This window comes from Rhinoraja longicauda, chromosome 22, assembly GCF_053455715.1.
Source record: "Rhinoraja longicauda isolate Sanriku21f chromosome 22, sRhiLon1.1, whole genome shotgun sequence".
NCBI classification, from domain to species: domain Eukaryota; kingdom Metazoa; phylum Chordata; class Chondrichthyes; order Rajiformes; family Arhynchobatidae; genus Rhinoraja; species Rhinoraja longicauda.
The window spans coordinates 4259764-4282791 of record NC_135974.1 but is presented as its reverse complement, the minus strand read 5'-3'; the positions used below and the strand labels follow the sequence as shown (position 1 = coordinate 4282791).

Genomic DNA, 23028 nt, shown 5'->3' with positions numbered 1-23028 from the left:
TTAAACCACATTAAACTGAGGCAAGGGAACAGTTGCAACACACTGGTATTGCCAGACTGAGAAATACTACGGTTCTGACCAACATCAGAATGGGTTCTTAAATGAGGACAAAATGTTGTAAATATTCAGGTATGGCAGAATATGCTGAGAGAAAAACAAGAGGATAATACTTCAATACCCTTCTGCTAAAAGGCCATCTCTCTGAAATGATAAATGTTTCTCTCTCGACTTGCTCTTCCTGTTTTGATTTCTAATTTCTAACATCTGCAGAATTTTGCTTTTTGTCTCGAGTGGGTTCAATGCCACAGGAAGTAGCATGATTACCCATTAAGCTAGAGAGTCTGTACAACTATTCCAGTCCAGCACAACTGTTGCAATTTTAACACGGGTCTCTCTAAATGCATTTGGATTAAATCTCATACTACAGTAGATATCCAAGAATGGATAAAAGATGAGCAAATCAAATCCCTATTGACATAATAAATATCTTGCAGCTGGTGCACATCCTTTCTGTTTTGTACTAACACTACGCTCAGCTTACAGAGAGGGGCCTTCAATATCAAGTGGTGTAACTGCTCACTTGACAGACTCACGTTATTGTTGAGCGTCCAACAAATGCTAGTTTTGTAAACTATGTCAGATCGCAATGTGCAGGAAGGACCTGCAAATGCTGGTTTACACCGAAGACAGACACAAAATGCAGGAGTAACTCAGCGGGACAGGCAGCATATAGCGAGAAAGAACGGGTGATGTTTCGGGTGAAAGAAGGGTCTCAACCCAAAACGTCACCCATTCCTTCTCTCCAGAGATGCTGCCTGTCCCACTGAGTTACTCCAGCATTTTGTACCTATCTTCAGATCTCTTAATCCTTTACCCACAATCCCAAACCTTGGATTCAAAACCTGACAAGTATGAACTAAACGCTTCCCTTAAACAAGCAATTCCCCAACATTTCCAACTGGTGATAGAAACAATAATAGTTGAACTATAATCAAATGCAAATACAAAAACAAAGAAATCTAGCAACATGAAAGTAACAGACCACAATCGTTCAACTAGGGCACAAATTGTGCTGGACATCGTTCACTTGAATTAAGGTTCCTGTATTCATTAACACTCTACAAGCAGATAAAAATACTGTACACATAAAAGATTTTCATTTTACTCGTGCCTCTCTTTAGTAAACCGATTCTCTAAATTTAGTGGGACTAGTGTTCACTTTGAAATTTGTTGGCTCAAAGATAAAAGGCGGCACTCTTTCTATGGTTAATCAATCAAATCTACAGTTAAGACTTGGTATCTTTGGCTTTAAAAATGGTGTTTTGAGACAGTGCATGCCCTTGATATCAATGAGCATTTGACCAGGTGTGGCTTCAAAGGGTCTTCGGTAAAACTGGTCAATTGTGAATCATTGGCAAAATTGAATTCATTGGAGTCTTATCTCACCCAAAGGATGTGGGAGGTCAATGATCTCAGCCCCACATGATTGTTGCAAGAGTTCCTCAGGGAAGTATACTAGGACCAATCATCTTAAGCCGATGTAATAATCTTCCTTTCATCACCAGGTTAGAAGAGGTGATGTTCACGAGCAATTGCACAACATTCAATTCCACTTGCATTTCCTCTGAAAATGGGGCGGCTTATGCCCATGTAGCAAGAGCTGGATAACTTCCAGGAATGGATTGGTGAACAGTGAGTAACAGCTTCTCTGTACATGTCATTATCTACAGCAAGACTGTTTAACCACCCATTGTCAATGCTCAAAGAAAATACCAATTCCAAGTCAACTATTACCATCACCTTGGTGGTTACCAATGAATAGAACGCGCACACTCATCGATGATAAAAACAGGTAAGAAGCTGGGTATTCCAAGTGGCTCCCGATTCCCTAAAGTAATTTCTCCATTTATAGGGAAAGCTAAGAGGGAGTGGAATACTCTGCATTCCTGGGTAAGCACAACTCTAAAAGCAGAAGAAACTCTGTACCATACAGGACAACGTACCATACATACAAGGCCTCTAGATTACATGCCACCAACCATCACCTTTAAGGTCCACTTCTTTCACCTAAGCTTTTTGAACAGCATTCAAGAAAAATCCTCTGCTACATACAGGGTACAGGGTCAAGGCAAGTGACATCACTATTATCTGCATGCTTTCGTCCACGCTACATGCATGACTAACTTAAAGAAATCTTTACCTTCATGATCGCAGCCTAAATTGCAGAACCCCCTTGCACATTACTGCAGAAGTACTTTCACCAGACACCGCAGCAGTTTATGGAAGTTCGGTCCTACCTTTAAGAGCAGTCTGTGATGCACAATAAATACTGCCTTGTCATCAATGGCCCCATTCCATAAATGAACATATGAACTTATCATTTGTCTGGAAATTGACTATTTAAGGGATACTTCAAAGGTAGATTTGGAGTATTAGCATTGTTAAAAATTGAACTTTTAGATCAGGGGATGCAGCGGGGTGGGGGGTGGGAGGAGAAGGGGTGGATCTCTGATCAATAACATGCATGACTGCTGATGCTGGGTCTGAGCAAGTTCATTTATGTCATTATTTCACAAAACCACAATTCCAATGGCAGCACATGAAGATTTACCTTATTCAATTTGTACAGAACCACTCTGGAAATCTACAATCATGTGTCTTTGATTCATTTATTGACAATTCTCAGTGTTACTATAGCTAACATCTCTTTTCAGGGATGTTACTGATGGTGGCCCTCTTTGGCCAAAGTTAGCTTGTTTATCTGAGAGCAGATTAAAGGTTTCCTGAATAATCTTAAAAGAGAGCGCAGGGTGATTTATTTGTCTTTTTATTTGTTGAACCTTACCTTCTCATTCTATATTCCAAATTATGAAAGCAGAGAAAAGAAAGGTATTCATTAAAAGAAGAAAGCAGACAGAGGAAAGACACTGCATTAGTTAAAGTTAGTAGCATTGATATTTACTCAGAGAGGAAACAGCTAAAAATTGAAAGCAAGGTATAGTGATCATTTTGAGAGAAACCACAGCGATAGATTATACAAGCTCAAAAGAATATTGCAACTAAATTGGGCCTCCTCCAAAATTCACTTATGCACATGCAAATATGGCTCACTGGATAATTGATCAGTAATTGATCAGAATGCTCATTGTAGTCACTGTGACTCATTGGATTCAAGCCTCGTCAGCACTTGGATGGGAGACCATCACGAAGATAAATGAGCAAATAACTAACTGAACTCATTACTTACACTAAATAAAGAAACTGTCGTTTCTTACACTAAATAACTAACTGAACACATTAAAGATCCAAGTCACCCAGCAAACACAAACCAAAACTTAGGCAGTAATTCACCTTTCTCAACTAAGGGAAGCTGTAGCCAAACTAATGCTAACTGAGGACAGAAACCATTTGCTGTTCAGTGATAAATGTAATGAAACATTGTTCCCTTGCACTTGGAGCTACATTACTCTATTAACCACTAATCTGCATCTTGACTGTTAAATTTAAGGAGCATATTATTCTAACAACAACACCATTTAAGGAGCATAATGTTCTACCTACAATAACATTTTTCATTATTCTGCCAATATTTGGGACAAGGTTCTTAGAGGGACAAGACCCCCTACATTATTCCTGTGTTTAATAAAAATAAGTCCCATAAAACTATATGAACTCGAGTTTTGCTGTCACCAAAATAGAATATTTATCCAAATTGTCACCAGAAACAGTCAGGGCAGATTTTAGGAGGGAGGGTCATGATTGGTCAAGTTTATTGAATCCTGTGATATTACAAAAGGAAGATTAGATTTGATCTTTGGAAATTGAAATGCAATTGCACAAAATACAGATGACAGTACTGTAGAAATTGTGTGATTGTACAATGAGTGTGGAGGCTTCAGAGAGATAAGTGAATGGGCGAAGGCATAGCAGATGGAATTATAACATGGAAAAGCTTTTCTAGAAAAACCGCAGAGTACGTTCTCAATAACGAGAGATTGAATGGTGTTGACATTCACAGGGTGATCTTGTACATGAATCACTGATAATTAAATTCAGGTACTGTTCTTTGATCTTTAGGTAAAAGTAAATTAATTACAAGAGCAGAGATGCTTGCATCAATTACAAAGAACCTTGGTTAGTCTGTATCTAGAATGCTGTGCATAGGTCTAGCCTCCCTACTGAAGAAATGACACAATTTTTGATGGCAGTAGTGTGGTGAAAGATTACAAAAATGATTTCTGGGATGTCAGATTTGCCAGGAGGAGAGGTTAAGCTACTGGGCCAATCTTCAAATGAGGTGTGACATCATGGGAATGTACAAAATATTATTTGTGATTGAGGTAGGCCTTGGTTGTACAGTCTAACAACAGCGAGTGGTCTCACAGTAAGGGAGTCAGCCATTCAGGACATCGAATTTTGCTCATCCAGAGGGAAATGAATTGTTGGAATTCTCCATTCAAGAAAGGCATGGGAGCTCAGTATTTTCAAGAAAGAGATCAAGGGAATCAAAGGATGAAATTAGTGTAGGAAAATTATACTATGGTAAAAGATCAGCCTAACTTTACTGAAAGGCACGTAAACACTATCCTCGAGAATTGTATAGATCGACTTTCGAGTTCTAATCAGTACGTTATGAAAGGAAATGGAGGCATTGATAAAGATGTAAAGAGATTCACAAGAATCATGCCAGGAATAAGCCGATCTGGCAGTCCTGCAGGTAGCATAACTGCATCACAGCTCCAGTGACCTGGGCTCAATTCTGACTTCTGGTGTTGTGTGGAGTTTGCATGTTCCCACTGTGGCCACACAAGTTTCTCAGCATTTTCCTGTTCTTTTTCCTATATCCCAAAGGTGTACTGGCTGTTCGGCCTATTGGCCACCTTAATGCAGATGGGCAGTAGGAGAACATGGAGGTGAGGGGGGTGGGGGTGATGTGTTAATAGTCATGTAAAAGAGAGAATATATGAAGTGGGGGAAACACAGAAGCACTGGTTCTCAGAACAATTACAATTGGCCAAAATGGACAACTCCTTTGTTGTAAGATAATATGTGAATGAGAGAAAGTAACCATGCCAGGAAAGACTTATCCAAAGAGTGAGGCATAACCTGCTAGAGGTTCTAAATGTGAGGTCTTGGTTGTGGGGGGAGGGGGTGAATGTCAAACGTAAATAAACATAAACCCATAAATAGATTAACCAATAGGCCATTGAGAATAGCTTTTATCCAATTATTTGTAAGAACATGATATATACCAAAAAGAGTAGCTGAGGCAATACTTGTTTACTACAAAATTAGATGAGCACAAAGGAGAAAGGAATACAAATATATACATATATTAGTTGAAATAGGTTAGAGGCTCAAGTGAATACTATGTCAGCATCATCTGGAGTAACATGGTCATGGTGTACACTCTAGAACTTGGAGTATCGAAGGATGGGTTCACATTCCAGTAAATGTTCCACCTGAAATCCCACGATATAGAATACCTATACAGGGAAAATACATTGACAAACCAGTGGAGCATCACAACACTGCCAAAATTATTCTACAGATAGAATTATTGCCATCAACAACATATTCTCTGCACTTTAGCTGCCATCCGACTCCTCAGATCCAGCATCGTGTCAGTGTGTGTGCACTGGTAACAGAAAACATCAAGCCCCTCAATATAATGATATTAAGAAAGATTTGCTGCCGAGAATTAGGACAGATGACCAAAAGCTTGATCAAAACATTGGATACAAGTCAGAATTATACAGCCCAGAAAAAGGCCTTTCATCACACCACATCCTTGCTAATCTTTTTGGCCATTTACTGTAATCCCATTTGCCCACATTAGGACCATCCTGTTATATGCCTTGCCCGTTCAAGAGCCTGTTTAAAGTCTCTTAAATGTAGTGATTACATATGATTTCATCACCTCCTCTGACAGCGAGTAGCTGATATCAACCACTCTGTGTAAAATAAACTTGCCTCTCAAATCTTCCTTACAACTTCCTTGCACCTTAAAACGGTGTTATCTTGTTTTTGATGACCTTACTATGGTAAAGATTATGACTATATACTATATTTATGTCCCTTCATATACACTTGACAGATACCCTCCTCAAGCTTCCAAAAACAAGCCCTATCCATTCCCTCTCCATAACTGAAGTCCTCCAATTCAGATACCATTCTGATGAATCTTGTCTGCACCCTCTCTGGCGCACCAACATCTTTCCTCTAGCGTGGTAATCAGAACTGCACACAATAATATATATGCGGTCTAACAGATATATTGCAAAGTTGCTACACATCATCACAACTTTCATATTCAATGCCTCAACCTGTGAAGACAACCATACCATATGCCATCTTCATCATCCTATCTACCCATGTTGCCACTTTCAAGGAACTAAGGATTTGGACCCAAATGTCTCCCTGTTTATCCACATTCCTTAGTAACCTACTACTTAGTGTATATATTTTGCCCCATTTGATTTCCCAAAATGCATCACCTTGCATCATTCAGGATAAAATTCAATCTGCTCATACTGTGTTCGACCTTCCATCTACACGATGTTTGGTCGTAGCCTTTGACAACCTTCCTTGCTACCCACAATGTAGATATTTTCTAAATGGGGAGAGAATCCAGAAATCGGAGGTGCAAAGGGACTTGGGAGTGCTGGTGCAGAATTCCCAAAAGGTTAATCTGCAAGTCGAATCGGTAGTAAAGAAAACAAACACAATGCTAGCATTTATTTTGAGGGAGCTTAAATACAAAAACATGGATGTAATGCTGAGGCTCTATAAGGCGCTGGTCAGGCCGCATTTGGAATATTGTGAGTGATTTTGGGCACCATATCTGAGGGTCTGCTGGCTCTGGAGAGGGTCCAGAGGAGATTTACAAGAATGATCCCAGGAATGAGTAGGTTAACATATGATGAGCGTTTGATGGCACTGGGCCTGTACTTGCTGGAGTTCAGAGGAATGAGGGGCGACCTCATTGAAATGTACAGAATAGTGAACGGCTTGAATTGAGTGGATGTGGAGAGGATGTTTCCACTAGTGGGAGAATCTAGAACTAAAGGTCATTGCCTTAGAATTAAAGGATGTTCTTTTAGGAAGGAGATGAGGAGGATTTTCTTTAGTCAGAAGGTGGTGAATCAGTGAAATTCTTTGCCACAGAAGGCTGTGGAGGGCAAGTCAGTGGACATATTTAAGGCAGAGATAGAAAGATTCTTAATGTACTGGTGTCAGAGGTTCTGAGGAGAAGGCAGGAGAATGGGGTTAGGAGGGAGAGATAATTCGGCCATGATTAAATGGCAGAGTAGACTTGATGGGCCAAATGGCCTAATTATGATCTTATAATCTTACAACACCACCAACGTTCATTGCATTGATAATCTTATTACTTATACCTCCCATTTGTAAGAGAAAACAGAAGTAGGAATGTTTAAGTCCAGGGCCAAGTGCGGCTTCACCGACATCATAGTCAGACAGCCCAACTTGCCCACACCGGCTAACGTATCCCAGCTACATTAGTCCCACCTGCCTGCTTTTTGCCCATATCCCTCCAAACTTTTCCTATCTATGTACTTGTCTAACTGTTTCACAAATGTTGCAAGAGTCCCTACCTCAACTATCTACTCTGGCAGCTTGTTCCATATACTCACCATCCTTTGTGTGAAAAAGTTACCCCTCAGATTCCTATTAAATCTTTTCCCCTTCACTTTAAACCTATGTCCTCTGGTCCTCGATTCCCCTACTCTGGGCAAGAGACTCTGCATCTACCTGATCTATTTTTCTCATGATTTTATCCACATCTATAAGATCACTCCTCATCCTCCAGCACTCCAAGGAATAGAGTCCCAGCCTACTCAACCTCTCCCTATAGCCCAGACCCACGAGTCCTGTCAACATCCTCGTAAATCTTCTTCGTACTCTTTCCAGCTTGACAACATCTTTTCTATAACATAGTGCCCAGAACTGAACACAATACTCTAAATGCAGCCTCACCAATGTCTTATATTACTGCAACATAGCCTTCCAACTTCTATACACTGTTCTGAAATGTCACGGTCTCAAATTCTGTTGGCCATATCTGGTGTCTAGGTCCCCACCCCTGGCTGTATCCAGTTCCTGACATTACTGTCTGACTGGACTTCCTACATTCCCAGTATTCACACATTATATTGCACAGAAACAGCTCCTTGGGCCCAACTCGTCCATGCCAACAAGATATATCTAAACCGATTCCATGTGCCTATGTTTGCCCCCTATTCCTTTAAACACTTCTTATCCACATCTGTCCAAATGTCTTTTAAACATCATACATGTACCAGGCTCTACCACTCTTCAGTGAACTTACTGACATGCATAATTTTTTATTTGTCCACTTTCCTAGTTGTCCACTAGCCTGTTTACTCTCTATATTGGGTAGGATACCTGGGCCTAGGACATGAGCTAAGGGACAATGCTCAGTTTGCGTCAGGTTTCATAACTTTACAGCACTATGCATCCACCAACTGGCTCCAACTCCCCTGGATCTGGTCACTAGGCTACTGAACAAAAATGTAATTATTTAATAAAAAGATTAAGCTGTAACAAAGCAGTGGTCAACATCTTACATTGCACAATTTACAAGTTTAAATTAGAGCAATATCTGCTACTGGGAAAGTAACACCATCAAAAACATACTTAATTTTTAATCATTTCTGAAGCTATTTTTATATGTTTTGCATTATCTGATTGATGCTGAAACTACTATGATAAAAATATTTATTCTTATTTCTCCAAATGACTATCATGCTTTCTTTGGTGTATGCACCTGGCCACACTTCTAAAACATCACTCAGCTCAACTGAGTTAAGCCCCATTGCAAGGGGATAGAGTCATAGAGTGATACAGTGTGGAAACAGGCCCTTCGGTCCAACTTGCCTACAATGTCTCGGCTACACTAGTCCCACTTGCCTGCGCTTGGTCCATATCCTTCCAAACCTGCCCTATCCATGGACCTGTCTAAATGTTTCTTAAACGATGGGATAGTCCCAGCCTCAACTACGTCCTCTGGCAGCTTGTTCCATACACCCACCACCCTAATCCTTTAGATTAACACAGATCTACAGGTTAATTGGCTGGGTAAATGTAAAAAATTGTCCCTAGTGGGTGTAGGATAGTGTTAATGTACGGGGATCACTGGGCGGCACGGACTTGGAGGGCCGAAAAGGCCTGTTTCCGGCTGTAGATATATGATATGATATGATCTAACACTTTATCCATTAAAAAACATTCAATTGGAACTTCAATTTCATTGCAGCTTTTTAAAAAATAATTTAATTTTCTCCCTCTCCTCTTAAAGGCATTAAGACTAAGATATCGTTTCATGGTTGGTTCAAGTGATCATATGACAAAGGAAGTAAGAACACACCAAATAATCAAGAGGAGACAAAGCAATCCTGGCCTAGCCCTCATTATCTGTACTTCGTCATTTTTCGTTATAAAATTTGTCCCCTCCCAAGAGCGGAGACGAGTTTACCTTCCTTCCTATCGCACAATCAAAATTAATTACAATACATATGCAGACTGGGTATCAAATCTGAAAGCTTACAGTGCGAGGGCCACTCACTACGGAGTAGCTTCACTATTAATTTTAGCAATTTTATCCAAATTGTAGTATTAAAAACATTTTCCATGGCACACAGGATACATTGTGCAGATAAATTTGCATCAAAATTAATTTCTAGATATTCCCATTAATAGAACAATGAACAAATATGCTGGAAAATATTTAGTATACTTTATTTACTTTTCAGATATATTGAAATAATTTTTTTATAATAGCACAATGAATAGTGCTTGCAGCATTAGCAATTATTTTTTTTAAAGCAAAAAGCTGGATATAAATGAGTACATTGAAAAAACAGGTTTCTGATAGCAATGGTAAACATGATGTGGCTGTACCTTGCGAAAATAAGTGTGTGTGTCAGGGCTATGTTTACACATTTCTATGACAAGGACAACAGCAGCATGGAGGACACCTTTAAGACAAAGAGAGAGAAAAGTGTTTTAACTGATGAATGCATCAAATGAACGACAAGGCAGTGAATTATAATGCTGGTGACCCCAAAAACTACCACACCTTCAGTCATTTCTAGTTTTTGTTTGCTCTTAAGAGAAACCATGATATTGCACCCAATCTGTAAACAAAAAACACCAGGATACAAAACAATTCAGCAACTTATAAAATGCATGAATGATGCATTTAATAACTGTTCATCTGCAAACGTAGCAACTAATCTTCCTATATTATTGCTGAAGCTAATAAAGTGTCACGTAGAATGGAGAAAACAAAGTCAAGCAGGTTTGTGAAATAACCTGCCTCAGCTGGCACAGATAAATACTGAGTTAAGGCTGAATATTCTGCCATGCTATAAGGAATATTGAAGCATTGTGGACCACTTGCACATCTCCCAGTACCAATAGAAGTGGACCACACCCCATTCTCCATGACAAACTTAGTTATAGGAAGACGAAATCACTAAAGGGAATCAAGAGATGAGCTCAAGGCTGTATGAGAAGGGTCACACCATTTAGTGTGCCAGGAAACTTCCATTCAATTGCTCCCATGTGTTGTGTCGAACGAGATGGTTCAACAGATCAAACAATTTCAAAGCCAACAACCTTGGATTGTGGGGCCCTGGGAGTGGGGAGAAACAGGTAGAATAATATTAGCTAGGATTGCCATTCTGTCATTATATGATGAAAAGTAAATGGGGGACTTTAGCCAAGGACTGCTTTGACTGAGCATCTTACTTAGGTCATGCAGTTACAAGCTCTATCAACATTCATTGGGAGATGTTCTAGCATTTGTGAAATTATACCCCACTAAGAGTTGGATAGTGTCCTATTAATGCCTTTCAATTAGATTATGCCTGATGACGTTTTCCTTCAGAGTATCTGCCTGAGAAAATTACATACCAATGAATCCTGTAGATTGGAATCAATTACCCTGTAGATTGAGTACATTTGGTTTCAATATTAATTTGGACTGCTTCGTGGCAAGTCTAACACTACAAAGTATTCTTACTTTCATTTTGGTTTCCGTTTATTCTATTTCAATACATCATTAAATCACTATCATTTCTATATTCATTAAAATTCAAATTATAAAATGCCTTCTGATTTGACTACTCCTGTTCCTATTTCTTATGTTTTGTGTACTGCTTAAATATTGCAAAACACATTCTTGGCTCAAAATTTATATTATATAGAATCCCCATTCAGGTAGGTTCAGAAGTGGGGGGAGGGGAGAGTGGGGGATGTGGAAGAGTGGGGGATGGGGGGAGGGGAGAGTGGGGGATGGGGGGAGGGGAGAGTGGGGGATGGGGAGAGTGGGGGGTGGGGTGAGGGGAGAGTGGGGGATGGGAGAGTGGGGGTGGGGGTAGGGGAGAGTGGCGGTGGGGGAGAGTGGGGGTGGGGGGAGGGGAGAGTGGGGGAGTTGGGGCAGGGGAGGGGAGAGTAGGGGTGGGGGGGGAAGGGGAGTGGGGAAGGGGAGGGGAGAGTGGGGGAAGGGGAGTGGGAGAGGGGAGAGTGGGGGTGGGGGAAGGGGAGTAGGGGGAGAGTGGGGGTGGGGGGGGTAGGGGTGGGGAAGAGGGGGAGGGGGTTTGGGGAGAGGAGGAGGGGATAAGGGGGATTGAGTGGGGGGGGGGGGTGAGGGTGCTAGACCAATACAGGAGAGGCTTTGGGTCCAGGGCTCGCTCTGGCGCCATGGGGCCCAGGTCAGTGACACCCTCTCCCCTTCTCTGTCCCCCCTCTACGAGGAATGGGCCCAACGGGTCCACTTGGTCTAGTAATTATCTAAAAAACAAAATCAAAATGCACATTTCAGGTTATGCTTTCATTCATAATTCTTTGGGAGACCTTGCTTTCCAGATTAAAAAAAAAAAAAATTTTGAGATCTTGGTGTCCCCAGCATGTGTAATAATTTATTACACATCAAGATATCATTCTTTCCGCCGTGCTAAGTTAAAGCACCAATTAGACTGCAACAATTATTTTTTCTGAACGTTCAATTTATTTAGTTAAAAATGTACTGCAGGAATGCAATGGTATCACAGTTACATTAGTGGACTAATAATTCAGAACAGTTTTTAAATTCGACCACTGATGTTTAAAAGAGAGCAAGAGTCCAACAAAAGGAAAACACCCTTCTTTTAGGAGAGATGATCGTGAAGCAGTTAGATTGCTTAAAAGAAGGTTCACTAATAACCTGGGAATGAAACATCTAAATGGGACTCTCAAAAGATTACAGAAAAGTAGAATGAAGATTGATCAATAAACTATTAAGTAAAAGAACATTTTCTGCAAGTTATGCATGGAAAAGAGGTCACATACCATGGTTCTTATCATTAAGAATGTTTTTTGTAGCAGGTAGAAACATTTCCAGCAGCTCTGGTACTTTCCTGATAACATGTACAGCAGCCAGTGCAGCCTGTGAACAAGACATCAGTCAACTGTGAGTCATTCAAGTCCCAGAAACAAGACAACTTCTGAAATTCTTGCAAAATACAAAGCACATTAGCAATGCAATATTTCCCATTTTTTAAGTGTAGAATGTTTTTCAAGATAACTTCATATTCACTGCCGTTAAGTTTCTATATTTACTAAAATTAAAGAATTTAGTCTAATTTTACTTTCTGATATTTCACTTGGATATCATTGCAGTTGTGCTGACATTAACGAAAGAACACCACATAGCACTATCTGATGCGCCAATAGCCATGGCAAGCTTATTAATACATAGGAGTTAATTATGATAAATACGCATTGGTTAGATAGAGCTCTAGGAGCTAGTGGAATTAAAGGATATGGGCAGAAGGCAGGCACAGGGTACTGATTATGGAGGATCAGCCGTGATCACAATGAATGGCGGTGCTGACTCGAAGGGCCAAATGGCCTCATCCTGCACCTATTTTCTATGTTTCTATGATGCTCAAACTTATTCACAACTGAATCTACATTTTCTCACCTGACAGCAGTCACTTTGAATTAATGGGATACTCAAGCATGAAACTTATAAGCAGCCATAAAAAAGGAAAGGTATTCCTCAAAATTGAAATAGTAGCTAGATTCAAAATGCAATGTCAATCATTGCAGCTCTGATTGAAAGCATTCATTAGGGGTTGTGTCATTTCATTGTGCGGATGTGTTTAGTTTAGAGATACTGTTTAGAAAAAGGACCTTCGGCGGCCTGAGTCCACGCCAACCAATGATGACCCGTGCTCTATATCTATCCCACACACGAGGGACCAGGATTAATGTTCCTACTGCTACGCACTGTGGAGAAGCGGTGAGGAAAGAATTCTTGCAACATTTTCAGGGCTAATAGGCTCAATAATACAAACAATTTAGATGCCTGCATGGCCATACCAAAAAATCTAAAAACAATCCATAATTCAAAATTGAATTTGGTTTACTTAGTTAGAAACAAGGAATTGCAGATGCTGGTTTACAAAAAAAAGACAAAAATGTAGTAACTCAGCGGGTCAGGCAGCATCTCTGGAGAACGTGGATAGGTGACATTTCAGGCTGGAACCTTGCTTCAGACTATTTGCCAGGGAAGGGAGGGGTGGAAAAGAAAGCTGGGAGAGAGAAGAGGCAAGACATAGCCTACCAACTAATAGAGACAAGTAAGGGGAGGGTTTTGTGAGGCAGATGGTTGGACAGAGGTAAGAGATTAAAAAACAAAATCGTATGAGACAGGATTGAAGAGTTGTCAATTTACAAACAAAGAGGAAGTGTACCAAGCCACAATCAGAGACTCAAGCTTACCCCATGTTAATCAAGCACAGAGTATATAATTTTCCAATATGGGAACAAAAAAAATCGCAAGGGAAATTGTGAGCCTCAAATCACTGCAGGCTGCCTAAAGTTGCAAGGGTCTGCAGAACTGTACATTCCTGCCAGATAAAAGTGCACCAGATTTCAAGAGTAGTCCGCAGCTAATCAGGGAGCACCCTCTTCATAGGTTTCAACTCAGCAATCGAATTTCAGAAGGCGCAGGGCAATTTCCTTGCAACCACAGAGGTTGTGACAGTGAGGAAATGTTTATTTCCTCCAACGCCAGACCAGAAACTGTGCCAATAGGCACTGAAACACCATTTTAGTCAACCCTTCCTCAGAGCATCTGTCAGGTCAAACTTGCAGATTCAAGAACATTCTCATCATTGATGAGAAACAGGACCAGTTGATGCGCACAAGGTAGAGAAAATAGAATTTGATAACTAAGCTGGACCTCAAAGCTAATTGTTATTTGTTGTAAATGTCTGAAAATGCTGCACTTTAGCATTGCAGAATTCCGCTGAGCTGCAATGTTTTAATGTTTCTAATTGTTGGAAGCTTCTTTAAAACCAAAGACTGACCACGATAATCTGATCTGCTCTGTTGAAGGTTGCACTACTATTTCAATCCTTACATCTGAACCAGGGCTTTTACTTTGAAGCTAGTGAAATGATGATCTCTTTGAGAGCTTTAGTTCCTCCTCTTTGGAAATTTCCCTGATTAATTATTTCATTCAGTCTGACCTTGCTTTAAATGCAGAGGTTACCTAATACTGAACTTTATCAGTGAAGGATTCACAACTCTTCATATTTTTACAAAGGTTGATAACATACCCTCAAAAAAGCCTCTACTGCCTGAGAAAAATTGCACACTTTAAAATTGTTTTTCAGTGGGACAAAGAACTATCACTTATTTAGATGGGGAATTTCCACTCAATAGCAGTGCAAATTATTTACAGTCTACACAAGCCCTCTTGCTCAGGTTACATTAGATTGTTCACCACAAAATGTTTTTCCACCACCTTACCATTGCTATTTAGTGCGCCGTAGCAGAATTAAAAAAAACTGACAGAGTAGGTAGCCATTTGGCTAGTCAAAAAGAGTGTTACTCAGCCTTCTAACATCAACATTTGTCTTAACTCTTCAACTACATTCAGGAATATTTTAGATGGTATGAACATTTTTGTTTCTTTCAAGCATTGAGTTCCAGGAACTACCACACTCCAGATGAAAATATTTATCCTCACCAGTCCTTTAATGCTTTTATCAATCACTTTAAAAAACACTCTCTTTGGTCCATGACCCTCATGTTGACTGGTAGTAGAATTTAGATTTTTTTCTAGCTCAAGTGGCTCAAGAAACATTTACTATATCCACATGTAAACTTTAAAGGTCACAAACAATCAGAAACTACAATCAATTTCTCACAAATATCCAACCAAAAATGGATGACGTGATTTAATCAGGAAAAAAAATGTTGGAGCAATTGAGGTAGTATCTCTGGAGAACTAGATAGGTTACATTTCAGGCAGGAACCCTTTTTCAGACTGATTGGGCAGGACAAAGCCTGGCAAGTAATAGGTAGAAACCAGCGAGGGGGGTATTGATAGGCAGATAGTTAGGCAGAGCAAGCATCAGTAATGGCATATCTCAAGAGTCAGACTTAGTATGAAACATGCCTTGTGGCTCAACTTGCCCAAGCTGATCACGGTGCCTTCCAGAGCTAGTCACCTTTGCCTACATTCGGCCCATATCCCCCTAACTTTTCCTAACCATGTACTTCCTCAAATGCCTTTTAAATGTTATGATTATCGTTGCCACTACCAGTTCAATTTGTTCCATATAACCCACCATCCTCTTAAAAACCTATCCCTCAGATCTCCTTTAAATATTTCTCCTCTCACCTTAAACCTACGCCCTCAAGATATAGTTCCATGAATCTGTGAAATAGACTATGACTGTCACATTATCTATGCCCCTCATGATTTTTATAAATCTCTCCCAAGGTCACTCCTCAGCCTCTTTCCATTTAGGGTAAACAGTCTCAGGTTGATGTTTATCCTGCTATTTTGTGCATTATTTCTTCTTCGTCCTTTTGCAAAAAAAAAGGGAGACTCACCTTTTTACGAATGTAAGAATTGGAATTTTTCAGCAGTTTCTCCACTTCCCCAGCCAAATCTCTGCACATATCTGACGATCCCATGCAGCCCAGTGTACAAAGAGAGAGGCCCTGGACAAATTGTGTGCTGTGGTTCAAGTCGCTGTAAAGAGGCACAAAATGTATGTCTGCACAGTTATGAAGCACAAACATCAATTCTAAGATTCACAAAAATCAACGCTTTTAGACAGGACCAGACAAAATGAGAGTACAAGAAAGTCCTACAGGTAACAGTGCAGGCCTGCAAGCACAAGAGGTATGTGCAATATAGCTGCTGAGCCACTGGCTCAATTAATTATGGTACTACAACAGAGACCTAGCTTAAAGTGTAGGAAGGGGTACAAACAATCAGGGATGGAAGGTATCCAGTTTTGAAGAGAAAGGGAAGAGGGGGAGTGGTATTTCTAAATGCCGGAGAAAGTAGGATATCTTTGATCAATCAAGGATAGAATACACTACTGGGATAATGCTAACTGCTTTTAATGAGCGGGAAAGATATCTGGCAGCAGATTTGCAAGAACATTGCAGAAATGTGCAAGGGCCATACAATATTGATAACGATATGGATATTGAGGACTTAAGTAATTCAAATGTGTACTGGAATATAATAAGAAGCAAATAGAGAGGAGATTTATATAACTTTCTTGATCAGAACTCATCTAGCCTGATAAAGAAGATGGGATTGCTGGAACTGCTTCTGGCAAATTTCAAACCTTAAACATTTGCAGAATGTAGGTGTTGCTACTGAGCTCCCAACTGGGGTATGGCGCACCGCTGGACTGGACTCGTCCGCAGGCTGGACTTGACGGCAGCAGAACCAAGAACCCCCCTGGAGTGGGAAGCCACCAAGCCCGGCTCGTGCTCGTCCCAGAGGATCGGAAACCAGAAAGTAGGGTGGAGGGAATCAGCGACGGCCACACGAACAAAGGGCTGGTAAGGAGGAGGTCTTACCTTTCACGCCCTCAAGGCCAGCTGTGAGAAGCACCTGAGGGCACAGTGGCTGAAGGTGGCCGGGTGAGGAGAAGGACAAGTGTTTTTTGAATGATTTGTATGGAGGTGACGGCTGCAACATCTTATACGGCCAACTGCAGCTGGAAATTTGAAAATGGCACCAAAACCTGCCGTCTGATGCATATGGGCTCAGTGGGCCATTTCTATATATTCTCTACTTAATCAGAGATTGTATTTATGCATGGCAATAATCTTACTAAACTGTATGCAAAAAAAGAATTTCACTGGACCTTGGTACATGTGATAATAAACTATTGAAATAAATGTTTAATTATTTGGGCCTGCTGAGCAGTGTGCTTGCATGGAGAATTGTCAAAAACAGCTTAAGCTGACCATTTTGCATACCATAATCAATAGCTTTACTGACAACCAGTAATCTGGATCTACAAGTGACAAAACATCACAACTTAAGTATCACTGGACTGACGACAAAGCATAATGGTATGGTTGTAGGAATCAATGCCTTCAGAATACAGAAGAGAATACGGGGAATAAAATTACTTTCCTGCAATTGAGTTATTTCAACATTGAGCATAGCCATGCTCCATTGGAGTGAAATCAAGTTGAACCTGAAGGGAGTGATTTAGGGTCAAAGAATTCACACATATAGCACCTACTTCTTAAGGCAGTTTGTCATCAGTAGATGGACATCTTGTCTCTCATCTAGTAACAGCATTGCTCCAAGGTAGCCAATCCGCTTGTCTGTGAATCTCTGAGATGCTATTAGCTTTAAACATTCCAGCTGTGCAAATAAAATTCACAAGTTTCAACTTTCAAACATAGGTCTTTAAATGCTAGCCTGCTTTGTATTGCCAACATATTCAGTTTCTACTAATATGGAGAAGCAGAAAAAATGTGCATTAAATTCAAAACAGATTACACACAATCACTTTTTAACTGACTGAAGAGATTAATTATTAGTAGTTGACCATTTGGTATCCAATTTAAAACTCACCCACACTAATTCTTGAAATCAGTCTTAAATTACATTATTAGTTATTTAAATACATTCCCCTCAATTTAGCCTACAATAATTTTTCTTATACCTTTTGACATTTAAAAACAAACTGCACAGGTCCGACTGAAATCTAAACAATTTCCTGTGTACTGACAAAAGTTTGCAGGTTCATATTTATTAACTGAACATGATAGGCTAATAGCCAGCTAATTATTTCGACAAGGGTTGCAAAAGAGAAGTCAGCATTCCTGAATGTTAACTAATTCAGACGGAGTAGGATGTATGTACTAAAGAGTATAGCTGAAAACAGTTTTGGATGACCATACGCCATCTGATAATCAAAATAACTACTGGCCATCAGCATCCAGGTTTGTACAAATGACAAAATGTCACATGAATTAAGTGCATTTGGACTGATGGTAACACTGAAATCATATATTGGAAGAGTCAGTGTCTTCAGGTACAGGAAAAGGAAATTAACATTTTTCCCAAATTAATTTATTTCAACTCCTGAGCACTTGATTCAGTTTCCACCTGAACTAGTCCCAATGATCAAATACATGATATTAAAGTGTTTGGGTTTGTGCAAAAGTCACTCTTCGGGAGGATCACCACATGCCTCTGGATCGTGTTTTCAAAATTCCAATTGGAAGGAATTTCATCCATGTATATTTTAAAATATTAGAGGCACTGCAATGAGTATCAACATTAAATAGAAATTACTACAATGCCAGAGAATAGGCATACAGGTAATAGGATTCATAAGTAGACACAAAATGCTGGAGTAACTCAGCGGGACAGGCAGCATCAATGGAGAGAAGGAATGGGTGACGTTTCGGGTCAAGACCCTTCTTCAGACTGATGTCAGGGGAGTGGGCAGGACAGAGATAGAATGTAGTCGGAGACAGTAAGATTGGTGGGAGAACTGGGAAGGGGGAGGGGATGGAGAGGGAAAGCAAGGGCTATTTGAAGTTAGAGAAGTCAATGCTCATACCGCTGGGGTGTAAGCTACCCAAGCGAATACGAGGTGCTGTTCCTCCAATTTGCACTGGGCCTCACTCTGACAATGGAGGACAGAAAGGTCAGATTGGGAATGGGAGGGGGAGTTAAAGTGCTGAGCAACTGAGAGATCAGGTAGGTTAAGGCGGACTGAGCAGAACTGTTCAGCGAAACGATCGCTGAGCCTGCACTTGGTCTCGGCGATGTACAGGAGTTGACACTTGGAACAGCAGATACAGTAGATGAGGTTGGAGGTGCAAGTGAACCTCTGCCTCACCTGGAAAGACTGTTGGGGTCCTTGAATGAAGTTGAGGGGGAGGTAAAGGAAAAGGTGTTGTATCTCTTGCGGTTGCAGGGGAAAGTACCTGGGGAGGGTGTGGTTTGAGTGGGAAGGGACGAGTTGACCAGGGAGTTGCGGAGGGAACGGTCTGTAGAAAACAGAAAGGGGTGGAGAAAAGAAGATGTGGGCAGTAGTGGGGTCCCGTTGGAGATGGCAAAAATGTTAGAGGATTACATGCTGTATGCGATGGCTGATGGGGTGGAAGGTGAGGACAAGGGGGACTCTGTCCTTGTTACGAATGGGGGGAGGGGGAGCAAGAGCGAAGCTGTTGGATATCGAGGAGACCCTCGTGAGAGCCTCATCTATAATGGAAGAGGGGAACCCCCGTTTCCTAAAGAATGAGGACATCTCCAATGACCTGGTACCTAAAGAATGAGGACATCTCCGATGACCTGGTATAATACGGTTCATATATTTAAACATTGCAATGAAATGGAATTAAAAATTACTCTTTCCCAAAATCGTTAGAACAACCGAAAAGATGAGTAATCACAGGTTTAAAGGGGGCGGTCACACTTGACCATATTTTATTATCAGGCAATCAAAATGAAGTAATGCCCCATGAAGTAATCATGCAATGATCTTCAAGAGTTTTGATTAGCTACATGTCTGCCATGTATTGCCCAAAGTAATTGCCTTCATAATTAGGGGATATGTAACAGAACGGATAACAGAAAAACAAACACAAAAAAAACTGGAATAACTAAGCGGTCAGGCAACATCTCCAGAGAAATGGAATAGGTGGTGTTTCGGGTCAAGACCCTTCTTCAGACACCAAGTTGACTACCAGTTGGGAGGAACTGCAGATGCTGGTTTAAACCAAAGACAGACAAAAAGCTGGAGTAACTCAGCGGATCAGGCAGCATCTCCGGAGAAAAGGAATAGGTGACATTTTGGGTCGAGTCCCTTCTTCAGAATGATGTTTCAGCTCGAGACCCTTCTTCAGACTGCCTGAAATGTCAGCTGAAGAAGGGTCTCGACCCATCTATTCCTTTTCTCCAGAGCTGCTGCCTGACCCGCTGAGTTACTCCAGCTTTTAGAATGGCATGAGGGGTTTAAGTAGAAAAGTGGTAAATGATATTCTACGAGGATTGAAACTGTGACTACTTATTCACAGTCTTGTAAATGATAGGATTCTGAACTACTATATATGGTCAACAATCGCTACAAATACACCACCAATCAGGTGCATGGTTGATACTCAGAAAGAAGAAACTTGCAGAATGGGCAGAAATGACTTATGAATTTCAATTTCAGGACTGTCCCTTCAGTCTACAGAAGCTGCCACTTATAAACCAATAGGATTTTTTAGAGAAAGTTATTCACCCAGGGAGTGGCTGGAATGTGGAATTCACTACGACAAAAGAGTAGCTGAAACCAATAAAGAACTACTTAAGGAGAAACTACATTCCAGAAGAAAGAATATGAGATATGCTGATATGATTACATAAACTGTGTGGGAAAGATATTAATTTGGAATATAAACCAAGGATAGACTTGCTTAGTGGATAGCCTATGGTAGAGTTCTATATTGCTAATTTATTTTTACCAGACAACTTGCAGAGTTGGAAAAGACTACGTCTATAGTTCAAAAATCATACATAAATAGATATAAGAAGATCTGCAATGAGCGTCAATGTTAATTAGCAAAGACTATAATGCCAGAGAATTGGAATACAGGCAATATGATTCATATTTAAAAATTGCAAAATAATACCAGCACAATTCAACCCGAAATACTGCTTATCTGTGCTCAATGACTGAAAAGAGCCCATGTAAATACCATGTATAGGAAGGAACTGCAGATACTGGTTTACACTGAAGATAGATGCAAAATGCTGGAGGAATTCAGTAAGTCAGGCAGCATCTCTGGAGAAAATGAATAGATGATGTTTCGCGTCAGAAGTCTGAAGAAAGGTCTCGACCCGAAACATCACCTATTCCATTTCTCCAGAAATGTTGCCTGACCCGTTGAGTTACTCCAGCATTTTATGTCTATCTTCCATGAAAATACCATAGCAGGATAAGATGAAACAAAAGGTCATCAAATAAAGAATAAGTGCCTGGTCAATTAGCAAGGGCCAATGACACTGTGACCGTGCCCTTGTACAGGGCCCTAGTGAGACCGCACATGGAGTACTGTGTGCAGTTTTGGTCTCCAAATTTGAGGAAGGATATTCTTGCTATTGAGGGCGTGCAGCGTAGGTTTACTAGGTTAATTCCCGGAATGGCGGGACTGTCATATGTTGAAAGACTGGAGCGACTAGGCTTGTATACACTGGAATTTAGAGGGGATCTTATCGAAACGTATAAGATTATTAAGATTATTAAGGGGTTGGACACATTAGAGGCAGGAAACATGTTCCCAATGTTGGGGGAGTCCAGAACCAGGGGCCACAGTTTAAGAATAAGGGGTAGGCCATTTAGAACAGAGATGAGGTAAAACTTTTTCAGTCAGAGAGTTGTGAATCTGTGGAATTCTCTGCCTCAGAGGGCGTGGAGGAAAATTCTCTGAATACATTCAAGAGAGAGCTAGATAGAGCTCTTAAGGATAGCGGAGTCAGGGGGTATGGGGAGAAAGCAGGAACGGGGTACTGATTGAGAATGATCAGCCATGATCACATTGAATGGCGGTGCTGGCTCGAAGGGCTGAATGGCCTACTCCTGCGTCTATTGTCTATTGCATTACAACATGAACTCATCTTGAGAAAATGAGTTAAAAAAAATAGAAAATCCAAAAATTTAGAAGTCATTAAAAAAAACACTCTACACTAATGATAGGAATGCATTAACAAAATCCATTGAGGAAAGAAAATATTCAGGGAAAAATAATTTCAAATTTACCTGGCCAAAGTGTGCTGGGTACCCAAGCATATGCATGTAGATGAGTTTTGCTACATTTCGGCAACGATACGTGTTGTCTTCCTCTCTGAAGGATGATCTGATGAGTGCACATTCTTTCTGAATTACGTCTCGTTCTTCTGCTTGTGTTCTGGCAGCACGGATTGTGCGAATCAGTTCTCGCAATCGAACAGGAGCTGGCATTTTGCTGAAAAGATAAAGTTAGATTAACCATCAAATATTTAAAAGGTAGAAGAACTTCTTGAGAGGCCATCTGGTTTTCAAAGCAAAATAGTTCTCAAATATCTGATAACTGGCATTCTACGATTAAAGAAACCAGTTTACTAATTAAGGTACCATTTCAAATATTTTTATTACTGATCATTGCTCAAAAAGCTGTTAGATGGGCCACATAAGACCAGGATCAGCTGCATCATCTCCCATGGTCAAGCAGCTACTCAGCACATTCTAAGACCAATCACAACAGCAGCAATAAAGGTCGCCTGCTAATCGAAGGATACGGTGCTATTCAATTCATGCCAACTCGATGTAGAAGGATCCAGCAATGCCATTCTTTTGATTTCATCGATCTTTATATTATTTGCAAATTTAAAATTTAACTCTACACACTAAAAGTAAATCTGGCACTCACCCTGCCGAACACCACTATTTGTCATTAAGGCCACTATTTTCCATGCGGCTGCAGCCTTTTATTTCATGACATTAAACCTTGCTAACCAGCCTTTTCTCTGTGGGACTCTTGTCAATTTTTGAAAATCCATTTGGATCACAAATAAATTCCCTTCACAACCTTCTGTTACTCATTGCATTTTCCCCAATCAAATTGGAAAAACAAAATGTGTTTTTGCTGCATGTTACATGTTCACTGTTAACGCAAACT

General features: G+C 40.5%; 1 protein-coding gene across 1 annotated transcript in view; it reads right to left on the bottom strand.

Annotated features, from left to right (window-relative positions):
• Positions 1-23028, bottom strand: part of LOC144604345 (AP-1 complex subunit gamma-1-like) — an 88997-nt gene that overhangs the window by 49429 nt on the left and 16540 nt on the right. Inside the window, exons 2-6 of the mRNA XM_078418610.1 lie at positions 22131-22335; positions 17607-17731; positions 15940-16081; positions 12376-12472; positions 9943-10019 (exon numbers count right to left, since the gene is read on the bottom strand). Of these exons, the coding sequence (XP_078274736.1) occupies positions 9943-10019; positions 12376-12472; positions 15940-16081; positions 17607-17731; positions 22131-22331 (642 nt within the window). The 5' untranslated portion in view covers positions 22332-22335. The remainder of the gene's footprint in view (positions 1-9942; positions 10020-12375; positions 12473-15939; positions 16082-17606; positions 17732-22130; positions 22336-23028) is intronic.